At 33.8% G+C, this 15,334-nt stretch overlaps 2 protein-coding genes across 5 annotated transcripts; one reads left to right on the plus strand and one right to left on the minus strand.

The window, feature by feature from the left end:
- Positions 1-657: 657 nt before the first annotated feature.
- On the plus strand, positions 658-4,833 carry LOC108329966 (amino acid permease 6). The gene is made up of 7 exons (XM_017564386.2): positions 658-1,086; positions 1,373-1,606; positions 1,827-1,920; positions 2,010-2,224; positions 2,353-2,498; positions 3,946-4,173; positions 4,255-4,833. The coding sequence occupies exons 1-7, from the start codon at positions 834-836 to the stop codon at positions 4,678-4,680; spliced, it is 1,596 nt and encodes a 531-aa protein (XP_017419875.2). The 5' UTR covers positions 658-833; the 3' UTR covers positions 4,681-4,833.
- A 4,203-nt stretch (positions 4,834-9,036) lies between these two features.
- Positions 9,037-13,723, minus strand: LOC108331993 (KH domain-containing protein HEN4). Of its 4 annotated transcripts, none has more exons than XM_052875780.1 (8): positions 13,550-13,723; positions 12,633-13,367; positions 11,876-12,304; positions 11,535-11,789; positions 10,931-11,236; positions 10,203-10,282; positions 9,971-10,079; positions 9,037-9,353 (listed from the first exon to the last, which is right to left on the minus strand). In XM_052875780.1, the coding sequence occupies exons 2-8, from the start codon at positions 13,332-13,334 to the stop codon at positions 9,210-9,212; spliced, it is 2,025 nt and encodes a 674-aa protein (XP_052731740.1). In that variant the 5' UTR covers positions 13,335-13,367; positions 13,550-13,723; the 3' UTR covers positions 9,037-9,209. The 4 variants fall into 4 exon arrangements, with proteins under 4 accessions (XP_052731740.1, XP_017422549.1, XP_017422551.1 ...); XM_017567060.2 differs by having other exon boundaries at positions 12,633-13,339; positions 13,524-13,682; XM_017567062.2 differs by having other exon boundaries at positions 12,633-13,339; positions 13,550-13,681.
- Between the last annotated feature and the right edge of the window lie 1,611 nt (positions 13,724-15,334).

Below are 15,334 nucleotides of genomic sequence, written 5' to 3' on the forward strand. Positions count from 1 at the left end.
GCATATATATATATATATATATATATATATATATATATATATATATATATATATATATATATGTTGGATTTTGAAAAAAAAAATTTACAATATTTTAAAATTATCTCATTTTTATAATTAATAATAATAATCATAAATATTAACCTACATAATTACATAAGAACACGTAAACGTAAATAATTTTAAAACGTTGTTAAAAAATATTGAGAAATTATTATTATCTTTATGTAGGCAAGCAGAGTGAAATAAGAGAAGTGAGTAGAACAAAAAGGTGAAGGAATCGGGCATGCATGGTGCATTAGTCAGAGGATTTTCTGCCACTTTGGAGAAAACCATGATGAGTGGTTGCCATCTAAAAATTCTCTAAATGGATGGACTAAAACAAAATATGAAGAAACGTGTGGGGACCACGGTTTCAACATGTGCCAGAGATTTGCCACCTTCAATGGTTCTAATACGCGTCTAAAATTCCACTCTTTTTACACCACCTATCATCTGAACCTCCAACTAACCATTAACACAAAAGCTTTCAGATTTTATATCACCTTTATCAACTTCCATGGCCTTTTCCTTTCCCTAAGCTTTTCACTTTTCTTTTCCATAAATGCTGCACCTATCGTTTATCTACATGTGCCACACCTTCCACTAACCACACTTCTTTGACTTCTCTATTTATCTATTCTTTTCTCTCAAACCATAATGAATGCTATAGTTAATGCTTTTTTAAGATTATATTTTCATTTCTTTTTTAAAAGAAATTTTCCTTTTTTATACTATTTTATTTTAATTATGTGTGTCAAATAAATATAAATATACATTAAATATGAATATAAATGTGTGTCATCTTGCCATTTATCATCTTAATCCAAACTCTTATAAGTACTCCCAAACCAAACCAACCACACCAACCATCAGCACAGAAAAACAAACAAACACACCCTCTTTCTCTTTTTCCCTTTTCCTTGCTCTCACTCCGAAACATGAATCTTGATCAGTTTCAGAAAAACAGCATGTACGTGGAAACCCCAGAAGCTTTTGGTGAAGGTGACAAAAACTTCGACGATGATGGACGTGACAAGAGAACTGGTAAACACACATCCTGATCACATATCTATAGCTAGATATAACTATCACAAAATCCGACACACACACATACGTATGACATACTCACAGTCATACATAAAATATTATATACCTCGTATCAGTATAAAATGTTTTTATACGACCATGTAATCATAGAATGACTTGTGCGATATCATTATTTTAAGTATCAAAGTGTCTGGTTTTACTTTTTTGTTTCTGTCTGAGTTTTGCATTGGATTACGTGGAAATTAAGGTTTGATTCTGATTTTTTTTGTGGTTGTGTTTGAAGGAACATGGATAACTGCGAGTGCTCATATCATAACCGCAGTGATAGGATCTGGAGTGTTGTCGCTTGCATGGGCGATTGCACAGTTGGGTTGGGTGGCTGGCCCTGCGGTTCTCCTCGCCTTCTCTTTCATCACATACTTCACATCAACTCTTCTGGCAGACTGTTATCGTACACCTGACCCTGTTCATGGCAAGAGAAACTACACCTATTCTGACGTTGTGAAATCCGTCTTAGGTAAAAAAATTCAAACTTTATGACATCCATGCAATTGATCCAATAGGGTAGTTGTCAGGTGTGTTTTTCTGAAATTAGATCATCCAATCCCAGTAACTTTACTAATTTACTAGATTTATTCACAACTTTGAATGAACAAAGAAAACAGGTCATTAAATGAAGGTAGCACCGACCAGAAACTTTAACTTGTGGTATAATTTGTCGTTTGCCGTTTTGGTAGGTGGGAGGAAATTCCAACTGTGTGGATTAGCTCAGTATATAAATCTGGTCGGTGTAACTATCGGATACACAATAACGGCATCAATCAGTATGGTGTAAGCAAAAACCGCATAAAGTATAGTATATTAATTAACATTATCCAAACTTTGGACTATGTGATAAATGATTCTGTTTGCTTAACCAGGGCGGTGAAAAGGTCAAACTGTTTTCACAAACATGGACACCATGAGAAGTGCTTCACGTCAAACAACCCTTTCATGATTATCTTTGCGTGCATCCAAATCGTGCTTAGTCAGATACCGAATTTCAGCAAGCTCTGGTGGCTGTCTATTGTTGCAGCAGTCATGTCTTTTGCTTATTCTTCCATTGGACTCGGCCTCTCTGTTGCCAAAGTTGCAGGTAATAGCAATCATAACATGAACTGTAATTTGTTTGTATTATTAGGTAGTAGGATGCTAAAAAACAAAAACAGAGTGAGTTACTTTACATTAGTTTGTTACAATGATCATGTTTGGTGAATGGTGAAGGTGGCGGAGATCATGTACGGACAACCTTAACTGGGGTGCAAGTTGGTGTGGATGTTACAGGATCTGAGAAGGTCTGGAGGACCTTTCAAGCTATTGGTGACATTGCCTTTGCTTACGCTTATTCTAACGTTCTCATTGAGATACAGGTAACTATAACTCATATTCTCTTTTTCTTATCAAACATATATATATATATATATATATATATATATATATATATATATATATATATATATATATATATATATATATATATATATATATATTTATATATTGCGTCTGGTTTTGCATGCATGATTACATACATAAACCAGTGAGATTTAATCATCAATATTTATAAATATAAGTAATCTTAACGAATAAATTATATATCTACTATATTTTTTTATACAAGTAGATCTATTAAATATAGAAAAGATTTTGGAAGTGGCAGTGTCTAAGCATAAATTTCCATGCTTCCTATAGCAGTAGATAACTATTGTTCATTTGTTCTTTGGAATCATGATTGAATGCATGCATAATTCAAGAAAAACGTGAAAGTATGGCAGGGGTGACAAATGGCTTGGTTGGTATATTGACCACTTGGTCAATATCAATGATATCGATGAATAAAAAAACGTTATTGACTAAAATCCCTTTTAATTAGAATTGATTAACTCAGTGAACTAAATTAAAAAATAGTTTATACTTATCTAAATAATTGGAGAAATGACAGATACACAAACTTATCTTTATATAGGTCTATTAAAATGGTTTTTTGGATCAATCAAATCTAACATAAATTGAAATATGATATTTTCAAGATATGCTATGTTATAAGAAGAAAAAATTAAGTATTTAATTCGTGGGTATTAAATAGAGTTGTATGTTTATCATTGTTTATATAAATTAATAAACATTTTACATATGTGTATACTTAACTGTTAACATATAACATTGGCACGTTTTTTGTCAAAAACGATACTTTATTTATCCATTAAAGTGGCAGAATCTATTCCAATCGAAAACTAAATATTCTCAATCTTTATGTATCTATTTGTTAGTGGAAAGCACACTATATATGATATAATGAATGTCCTTTTAACCAAAAAGCAATTATTCTATCATGGGAAAGATGCCAAGTCAAATTATATTATCTTCTCATGATGTTCGTTACTCGGCGTTTATGTGTTAGCATTTACCACTTTCCTGTAGTTAGTGCATCACTAAAAAAATCCTTTATACTGTTTATCAAAAAAGTAAAGACTACATCTGGAAAAAATTATTTTGCTAGAAGAGAAATGAAATACACTGTAAAATCTAGAAAACTGTTGCCAGATTCATTTCAATAGGATTTCATCTATGTGAACGTTACTTAGTTAATAGACATCTACCTTGATTTCATCTACAGTTATCATACACCTGTTTTTTCATCCTATCTTCTTTTTCTTATCACATTATACATCCTATAAATCTATCATTTATTATAAGTGTTCATCAACGTTTTCTGTGTACATGTGTAACTATGTAACAGTCCAAGAAGAATTATTATGATTTGTTTCTACCTATAATTAAGATGACATTTTGGTTCCACCCCATCAAATATAATTGCAGGATACCCTGAAATCGAGCCCTCCAGAGAACAAGGTCATGAAAAGATCAAGTTTGATTGGCATCATGACAACAACCTTGTTTTATGTACTATGTGGCTGCTTAGGTTATGCAGCATTTGGAAACGAAGCACCAGGAAATTTCCTCACCGGGTTCGGCTTCTACGAGCCCTTTTGGCTCATAGACTTTGCTAACATCTGCATAGCCGTGCACTTGGTTGGAGCATATCAGGTAACAACTACAATCAAACACATTTCCTAATTCTTATTTTGTTGATGAATGGTGTTTCATTTATGCCTTGTTTGTCATCAGGTTTTCTGTCAGCCAATATTTGGATTCGTAGAGAACTGGAGTAAGGAAAGGTGGCCCAACAGCCAATTTGTTAATGGGGAGCATACAGTGAAGTTCCCATTGTGTGGAAGCTACAGTGTGAACTTTTTCAGGGTGGTGTGGAGAACGACATATGTTATCATCACTGCTGTCTTGGCTATGATGTTTCCATTCTTCAATGACTTCCTAGGACTGATTGGTTCGGTGTCCTTCTGGCCATTGACCGTTTACTTCCCCATAGAGATGTACATTAAGCAGTCCAAGATGAAAAAGTTTTCCTTCACATGGACATGGCTCAAGATATTGAGCTGGGTTTGCTTGATTGTTTCCATTATTTCAGCTGCTGGCTCCATTCAAGGCCTCGCTCAAGATCTCAAGAAATATCAGCCCTTTAAAGCCCACCAATAGTTGTTCTCTGTAACTTTTTTTTAATAAGTTTAAGTTTGTGAATGGGATAATGAATTGTTATATCAAGTGCTTATAGAAGAAACAATAGACATAACACCCATCTGCACTGCACTGTATAAACGTCAGAAATAATTTCAAAGTGTTGAAAGTCTACATCATCCTTTAACTCAGTAATCTACATACAGTACATGCATAATATATATACATCCTTTAACTCAGTAATCATCCTTTCAAAGTGTTGATTCAGTGGAGTATGCACTAGGCTTGTATCTACATTAAACGTATGTAGTACAAATTCTAGAGTGAGGAGACTCGTATTCACTAACTGGTCAAGAAATCCTGTAATGGCACAAGTATAATGATGAAGTTGCAGTGGAAAACTATCCCAAACCGTGATTCACGTGTCAGTGGAAAACAATCTAATTAAGCTTCTGATGGCAAGACCCGTCCATGTGGAACCAAGCATGGTAACAAAGTCCATTCTCAGCATTCATACTCATTCCATGTCAATCATTTCTAACAACTACTTTTGCATGTTTATTTCCTCCAATATCATAAACAGAAGAATTTTTTAAAACAAAATTTATTACGGTGTATTCATGTTACATGGTAACTTAGTTGTGAGCGAAAAAATGATGAAAAAGGTGGAATCAAGAAATAGGTGAAGAGGTGTCAAAAAGAATTTAAAACCAGTTTAAGTCAGGTTGTGCGTAGAATGATTAAATTTTTAAAATATGGATAAAACTGAAATTCACTTACTTAATAGGTTAAACAAAATCGGATTACAAATAGGTTTACTCACAATTCATTAATAGCTACACCATTTATCATTTTTAATATTTGTTTATTATAATTATTTATTATTCTTAATTATGTAAATTATGTAAATTGACAATTTAATAATATTATTTACAATATTAATAATATTATTTGTTGAATTAACGTTTTGACTACTTTTTAATAAATAATTAAAGTTAACATGTAATAATTTAAATTGAATTGACTCAATTAAGTCAACTTGTAAATGCCGATTTACTTTGATATACACAGGCGTGATACAGAAATCCGATAAAAAAAATTCTTCATCAGATTTTAAAATTTAATAAAAGAAAATATAACCTCTAAAATTGCACGATGAAATATTAGGAGGCACAGGTGAAACAGCCATGACACCTTCTTGTTGCACTTCAGTAGATTTTAACTTTATTGAAATAAAATATTTACCTTTATCTTCTTCCTCCTCCACCAATGCACCCTTCTCCTCATTCTTCTTCCTCCATCGGCACTGCTTCTTCCATCTCCACCGGTGCTCGTCCTCCATCTCCGATCTGCACACACCAAGGCTCCTTCCTCAACCTCCACTGAAACACTTCTTTCTCCACCAAAACCCTTCATTCTTCCACCTCCCATGACACCCCTTCCTCCGCTCCCATCCCTCTCTCCCACCTCTTCAACTTTTATAAGAGAAAAATATATTCTGGATTTTACAATCCAAAATACAAAATGTATTTCTTTAAAATATAAATTTTATAATCCAAAATATACAAGTTAAAATACAAAGGGTTAAATATGTTTTAAGTTTAAGTTTCGTCCCTCATCGAAAAGTTTGTTCATTTTCGTCCTCTTAGTTTGGAAACTCGTATTTTTAGTCCTTAAAAAGCAACGGCGTTAAGTTTTCTGTGAGGTGGCTAACGGCGAGTACGTATGATGTCAGCTTCCCTCATAACTGTGTGCCACGTTGCTTTTTCTTTCTGAAATGAGATTAAATACGATTAAATTTGAAGTCACTCACAGTTTTACTATGGACTACAGACAACGCCTCAACCTCCATAACCACCGTGAAATCAACTCCATCACTGCAGCACATTCATCTTCATTACCTACAAAACTAGAAATCAGAAAATCCCAATTGCCAAGAAACCCTAGAGTCACCATCCTTCTCGTATCGGACCACCACGCTGTCACCAACAACCACCATGCATCGCGTCTCGCGCCTCCACATCGAAATCCAGTAACCTACAAACAGAAAACCACAAGTTTGTGAACCCTAGTCGCGTAAGATTCACCTGAATAAAAAATTGAAACCAGAAACCGCAGCATCTTTGTCTTCGCGAAAAACCCAAAATTGTGTCGTTGCTTGCCTCCACCAGCCACCATGAGTGCTGCACAAGTAGGTTTGTCTTCTTCATGCTCTAAATGGAGAAACTCAATGTGTTTTAACTTCTTATTTACCACTTTTCATAAGAACTTTATCCAAAAAGTTTCCTCTACCAGTTTCCTGAAATACCTGGAAGGCAAGAACACTTTTTACCACTTGTTGGGTCATTTGTGCAATAATTATTGGGTCCACAAATGCCATAAATAAAACAAGGTTTTGGGTGAAACGGCCCTAACGCCATCCACTTCTCTTGTCCATCTACCATGTTGTAGACCCTCACATTACCATCATGATCGAAGGTCAATCTCTGCTGAAGCTCCAAGGAAACGAGGTTGGTGCTCCCTCTCAAAGGCTGGTTTGGAAGAAGTGTGACAGTCTGAAAATTGAAGTTCTGCCACAAAACAACGTTGTCAGAGGAATCTTTGAAGAGTACGAGGTTGTCGATGTCATACAAATGTAAGCGAACTTGTTTGGACGAGGTGGCAGTGTCGGTGGACCATACTTGCAACTGACCGACATCGGTGAGTACGAGGTTATCGGTTTGTAATTGCTCATTTCAAAAAAAAAAAAAAAAAAGAGCAACACGACACACAATTATGAGGGAAACTAAAATCAAACGTCACTCGCCGTTAATCACCTCACAGAAAATCTAACGATGTCATTGTTTTTTAAAGACTGAAAATACGAGTTTTCAAACTAAGAACAAAAATGAACAAACCTTCTGAAGAGACACAAAACCCAAAATAGCATACTAATTCAGAGACGAAAAACATATTTAACCCAAATACTTGTATTACAGATTATACAATTCAAATCAAAATACAATTTTGTAATTTATATTCTAGGTTATACATTTCAAAATGTAATCATTATATTTCGAAATCTAGATTTTGCATTCCAATTTCTACATTTCAAAATATCTCTGAATTATTCAGAAACTCAATGAAAATAGAGTAAAATTAGAATTGTAAAGGGTATAAATGTGCAGGAAAAAAAAGCTGCCTTAAATTATGGACAAGACTAAGTAATGCCGTCCTTCCCACCCAACTAGTCAAGAACCACAACCGATTGATTTTTACAAGGTTTACCATGTCTTCCTGAAAAGTCAAGATAGTGGTTTGCTAATGTTATTATTTTATTTGAATTCCTTCACATGAACAGAAATGGTTTTATTGAAATTAAATTTCAATTAAATTAGTAATATATTCAGATATCGTAGCCCAATTTGATAATTTAAATTCATTTTTTGAAATAATAAATTCGAACATTTTCCTTTTTTGTAATTTGTCCGCAGACATCCATTTGCTAGAAGTACAAGGATTTTTTTTCATCACTGTTGGCAGGATAGTTTTGGGCGAGCTGATGAGAAAAATGCTTCTCCACCTTTCTTTACGAGCTAAAACACCAAGGAAAGAAAACATGATCCTTTGAGCAGGTTTCTACTATAGGAAGGCTCACGACGTCAACATTTTTTATTTTTTCAATTTCCCATTCTCATTGCTTCAACTACATTTCCATTTCAGTATAGATGTAAGCAAGGAAAAAGGGAATGCCGATGTTAGAAGTCGATTTCATGCAAAGACGAGAAAGCTTCCATTCAAAGTCAACAATATATAATGTAAAAACCATAATAACAATTTTTCATTACATAATTAATTATATCAATTTATTACTATTTAAGTTTTTAATTATTATCATATAAGACTTAATTACTAAACAATATATTAAAATAAAAATTATTGATAACAAAAATATTTACCTCTCTTTCCATTCATTTTCTCTATTTTCAACTAATACAAACAGCTTCACTTTTATTTATTGTTACTCCTTTCTCTATATCACTAGTTGCCATCTAATCTAAACAAGACATTAAACTCTTAAGATCATGCTAATAGTTGAGCTAGTCTCTTGTACAGCAGATCAAGTGATTGTAGAGAAGAGCAAATAATTGTATCTTTCTTTTGGCGGTGTCCAAATGCAGAGAAGAGACGGCTAATTAGTATTCTTACATGTCCAAGACTAGGAATAAAGCATACACCAATTTGCTTAAGCTAAATATACCAATGACGTTGAAACCCCTTATCTTCATTCACTTCACCTACGTTTTCTGTGAGATTTAGAAGGCTTGGACATGGACATTATGAAATCTATTAAACATATGTTGTAACTTCATAATGGAAAAAATCAAACCAAATAAATGCACATAAAAGCACAGAGGGGGGCATAGTCATATTTCTATAGGATAATATTTCACAGATTATACCACATGCCTACTAAAAAATAAGACAGGAAGAAAATTAAGCAGAAAGGCTCAATTACAACTTCCGGACTAAAGATACAAACCTATTAGTATATTACCCAAATAGTGAGATCAACCAGACTCCCTCTCACTCATGACAAATGCCTGAATAAGACTTTGGGCTGCATGAGTTTGCTCAGGGGTTCCAGATATTATAATTTTAGTTTCCACAGCTCCGGGTTTTGGATCAGTTATAGTAATATTTGCATCAGAGATCTGTGTAGATCACATAGTAAATGTCAAAATTCGTAAGGAATTATATAATGATATCATCATAATCCCACCATCCAACAAATTATGTTCTAATTAAAATTAAGGAGTTAATATTTTCATTGTTCATTTTTACTGCTGTCATGTTGTATTGGGTTAGAGATTAGGATGCACTTCTTTAACTTGAATGTTCAATTTCTCTCATTTTAAACAATTAAAGCATTTAGTGTATAAAAAATGTAAGTCATCCAAAGGACCAAGGTCGCTTAATTTTAAAATAGATGGACATAATTGCTAGAAACACCTAGAGGGGCCAAAATCACTCAGTAAAAACTAATAACAACAAAAAAGTCTTGTATCAAAAAGTGATTTCCGCTACGTGACAACACACAACAAACTTAAGGGTCCAAAAATTAAAGTTCCTTGACCACAGTAAACACAGACGTATACAATAAAGTGTTGGTGCAGGTGTGGATGCATGTTTGGCCAAGCAGCTTATTTAAATTGTAAAGCACTAAAATCATCTAACAACCAAATACAACAAAAACTTATCCCACTAGGTCTAACCATCAGATAAAATCTACAAAATTAACATCCATAATTATCAGATGCAAAGGGTTCACCTGAAGTATTTGTTTCAGGCATTCACCATCTTCCCCATATATTACAGGCACCAGTGCTCGAGGAACAACAACTTCAACAGTGGTACTTGTGATAATTGGTTGGCTACCCCTGCAACGGGTAAATAACCTCAGTATTGAGAGATACAGAGAATAGAAGACAAATTGAAAATTCAGAAGAAATAATAAGGAAAACAAGCATATTGACAGTGATGATGCAATAGACTAGACAAACCCTGCAAATCCTGAAATTCTTCTAGGAGGACCTCCTGGAAAGTCTGGCAAGCCAATGCGTGAGCCACCTTCAAGTACCCCCTAGAAATAAAAAAAACCAACACACGTAGACATATCAGTTCATAAATGAGAAATTCTAAGACATTATGGCTTATCAGTTCTCAGAAATCCAAGCTAAAGAGTGGAATGTCATTCCTTCTGAAGGTTCCATTTTGGGAGATACAGACCAGCTAATTTGGCCTGGACAACCGGATATTAGTCCAAAGTCTAGTACTCTACTCTTCTATTGACTGGTATTTATCTGAACAAAGCTTATATCAGCCTCAGGCTGTAGCCTGCCAAAAGGCCCCAGAATTAAAAATAAAATTTGTGCGAGATATTGATCTATGTTGCAATTTTGTTTGTATCTCTTTAGTAATTATGCAAGTCACAACTGAAAGAAAATATTTTGTAAAATAAGCACCTTTAAACAGTTCAGAATTAAAAAGCAAACATGCCTTCAGTTGAAAAAAAATATAACAAATATATTACAATTACATACAATCATAAATATTCATTTTGATGTTAACCAAGCCTGTAAGATCATTCCTCCCACCCTCCCTTATCCATTTCAATTTTTTATTTTAACTACACCAACTTCAACATGTAGCCCAAGTGTTTGATTATAATTTAAATGATACAGTAGCGTTTAAACCAAAACTGATACAAAAAGTAACTAGAGTCCAATACCTGAGGACCCCAATGCTTCCTTTCAGATATGTGAGGAGGAATGCCTGGTCTGTGTATGTTATTCAAAAATGGAGGACGGTCATCATGAGGAAAACCCGCATAAGGTGGAGGACCAAGGTCAGAATACATCCCAGGAGGTGACAGTCCCCGTCTTCCTAAATAAGGTGGGAATGGAGGAAGTTGATCCACAAATGGAGAATTTGAAGGATAATTGACAGATGGATGTGAATCACGGAAGAAATGATGCTTTAATCTAGTAGTTATTTGCATAAGAGCATCATGCACTGCCTCAATTTCTCCGTTTACCTGTCAGAAAATATACAGGAAAAACATTAAATAGCACTAGAAGGTAAAACCAGTCTAAACTAACCAAAACTGACCACCAAGCATATGTGATGCCAATTAATGAAATTAATTACACTACCATGAAATCAAAAAGTTAATCTGACTCCTCATTTTGAAAACTAGAGGAATTCACAGTATGACCATATCCACTCTAGTTTTCCCAAATAAATCTCAAACATTCTATTCTGTAATAAAATCATGAATCCAAGGAGGAGGAGTTTGATTTAATCTTTAAACAATTACAAGATATAATTTGCACCTGAATTACTTCTTCATCTTCTGAAGCACACTTTGGAACCTTATCCTTTCCTAATATACGGATATGGGCCCCTGATTTCTTCCTCATTTCAGTTATGATGGAACCACCCTTGCCAAGGAGACAACCTATTTGATTGGAAGAAACAAGAAACCTTGCTAACATTGTATGTTCTTTGGCATCAGGCATAGGCTTGGCTATTCTAGTTTGCACACGAAATACAGCTTCTTGCACAGGGGATACTCTATCTTCTGGGTGCTGCAAATATTAATCTAACTTAAGTGAAAAACAAACATGGCTCCGTAACAATAGCCAAGATGAGAAAATGGAAACTTGAACCATACCGCTGGACCAGATATAACAATAACACAATCCTCTGAATCTGGAGGACTTTCTACAATCTTGATATCACTTACTGTCTCTTGCTGAAGTGTCTTTATGATTGTTCCACCTTTACCAATTACATTTCCTGCCCTTTCCACAGGACACAATAAACGAAAAGTAAGCATTTCCTGCATAGGTCTCGTGCGACCGTGAATGGCAGCTTCATGAAACTTGGACATCAATGGAGGGCCAGAATGAAAAATAGAAATATCATGGGCAGCACCAAAAGGTTGACCGCCAAAAGAACGGCTGTGAGGTGCGAATTGTCCAGATGAATGAGAAGACCCGTTAAAATTAGCTGACAATTCATGATCCCGTGGTGGATTTTCCAATAGTTGATGAGAAACAGATTGAAGAGCTTTCCTGACAACATCTACTCCTCCTGAGATCTACATCATAGCATACATATAAAAAATACTGCCGGAACAAGTAACTCCCATGAACAGGTCTTAAAATGAGTAATCATAACAAGCAAGCACCAACATGGAAGTTATAGAACCCCTTTTCTGCACATCAGCCTCATTATGTACCACTCAAAATGCATAGATGCAGGTATCAATCAAATTAATTTCAGGGTTCAGATAGTTAACTAAATAACATTTGACAAAGCAAACATTCCAGCCAGATATTTTCTACTTCAAATAAAACTACCTATGGTACTATGATTTAATTAAATAACCCTGAACCGAAAAGGGATAATGGAACACAAACATCTACCTGAACTATCTCATCAGAAGCTGATGCACACGCTGGAAGTTTGACTTTAGGAAGGATCCGAATATGTGCACCACTTTCAGCTGCCATTCTCTTAATCACACTACCACCCTTTCCCAGAAGGCATCCAACTTGAGTAGTAAGAATAAGTAACCTAAAAACAAGGGTAGAAGATTTATTACTTTCTTCATCCCCTTCACTCATCTCCTCTACTCCCTCAACCATTCTCTCAAAAACTAATGATATAGCCTTCCGAATGGCGGAATTCCCTTTTTCACTGGGAGAATCTTCAACGAGAACCGAACTTTTATCTTCCTTTTCTTCATTATCATCACCAGCACCATCACCACCATCCCTCTCCTCTTCATCCCCTTTCCCCTCGATTCCAGCATTATCATTGTTAACCTCCCTTACCTGCTCTGCATGAACTTCTTCCGCTTCTTTATCAGAACCTGAGATAGTGATAACCCTTTCATCACACCCAGGTATAGCTTCCTCAATCTTAACCTTCACACCACTTTCTTGGCGAATTTGTGAAATGATGGCACCACCTTTTCCAATAACACTGCCAATTCTTGAAACGGGACAGAGCAAACGGAAAACCGCAGTCCCTGGAGAAACATCCAACGACGAAAAACCACCGGAAGATTTTTGGCGTTTCCCTTTCCCGTTAGGCTCTACATTCGGCCTCTTAGAAGACGCCATTGGAACTGACACAAGTCCAAAACAATGACAACACTATTCTACATCAGTTTAATGCAATAATACAAGCATGTTTCTACAAATAACAAAGTGTTAATAACATATCCTGTGAAATCATTCAATCCTAGGTGTCTGTGAGGTTATAGAGTTAACATAAGCAAATAAAAGTCGAAGAAGAACAAGAAAAATTACAGTGTCGATCTACGTACGCCCCACACCTTCCAAAACCCCACGGAAACAAAAGAGCGACGTCGTCGATTATGAACGGCGGAGAACGACGGAAATGTGTCGCCAAAAAATTCTCCCTCTGCCTCTGCACTGTGACCTAAGCAATCAGTGAACTCGTGCAAAGTTAAAAGTGCGAACGGGCTTCTTCTAGTCGAAGAGCCCAAAGTCACTAATTGGGCCCCCGCTTTTGGTTGCTAGATTTGGCCCAAGTGGTTTTTGAATTTTATTTGTTTGGTTTTGTGAGGATATAAACAAAGGGTTTATTGGTTTTATCGGAAATCAAGCATCCAATCCGGAGTATTTGTGGAAGATAAGTTTATTTAGACCAATGCTGGTACTTATTTAAAAAATATATATTTATAATTTTAAATTACATGAAATCTTAATAAATAGGTTTACAATCTATTTAATCTTATCAAATTAACTTACAAAATAATGCTTGAATCTTATTTATACATTTTTATTTAATTTTATCATATGTAAAATATCCGCACGCTTTAAAAGAGTTATTTTCTTTTATGTTTGAATTTATTTATACTGATAATATGTGCCTTATATATATATATATATATATATATATATATATATATATATATATATATATATATATATATATATAGAAGGATGACATGTTATATATTCTAAATTTACTATTTATAATATAATTCTTATTACCTTGACTTTTTAATACTAACTGATAATTTGAAACTGTCATTGATTTCATTTTCTTTTGTCTTTTTTTTGTTTCTTCTCATATTTGTAGTTTACACGTTAATATTAAAATACTTCTTACTTATTTCTAATCTCTTTTCCTTACAATTTTAAAAAATTAAAATTAAATTCGGATCATGATTATAATTGAAATTATCATAAATGAAGAGTGAGGATAAAATAATATAAATATTATATATTTTTTACCCTTTGAAATGATATAATAAGAATTGAGTTAAATTTAAAATTTAATCTATATATTAACGTCATCTAAAATTTATTTTAACAAAATTTGTTATTTGTTAAATCTATTATTTTATCATTATAAAAAAATATATTGTTTTGAATTTATCACGGTATTCGTTATAGAATCATTATTATTTAATTTGACATTCAAAATATATATCTCATTATAAAAGAAATATAAAGGAAATCTCACTTTCAATTAAAAATAAGAAAATAAAAAAAATAGAAATAGAAATTTTTGTTATAAGTTAATTTTAAGAGTAGCAATTTTCTTTAATAATAAAAGTGCTTATATATAGTTTTTCCAAGAAGAGACATTGTTATGCAGGAAATGTGATCTTTCACTCCATAAAGTGGATGAAGATACCCAAAAGCATAACAGGTTTCTCCTTTCTTTAAAAAAGAAATGCTTAATATCCTATTTTGTCTCTAGTTTCGTTCAAAAATGTCAAATTAGTCCATCCTTTAAAAAGCGCGTCAATTACGTCCTTACTTAATAAAATTTATATCAATGAAATCTCTTCCGTTAAATCCGTACAAACAGCGTTAATTATTTTTATTTGATATTTTCGAGCGAAACTGGATACAAAATAAGGTATTAAGCCAAAAAAAAAAACACAAAAGAGAAGCAAACCACTTTAAGAGTTGCTTAGAAAATTACTATACAACATTAAGGTTTATTGGGTTAAACTCTCAAACCATTGTGATTCTGAACAACTTTTTTATGTTATATATTTTTCTGTCACATTGATTCCCGCAATTTCTAGCATGTGCTTAACTGTCATTTATGGAATTTTTTTCATATAATTTTACAATAT

The sequence above is a fragment of the Vigna angularis genome, chromosome 4, assembly GCF_016808095.1.
Source record: "Vigna angularis cultivar LongXiaoDou No.4 chromosome 4, ASM1680809v1, whole genome shotgun sequence".
NCBI lineage: Eukaryota > Viridiplantae > Streptophyta > Magnoliopsida > Fabales > Fabaceae > Vigna > Vigna angularis.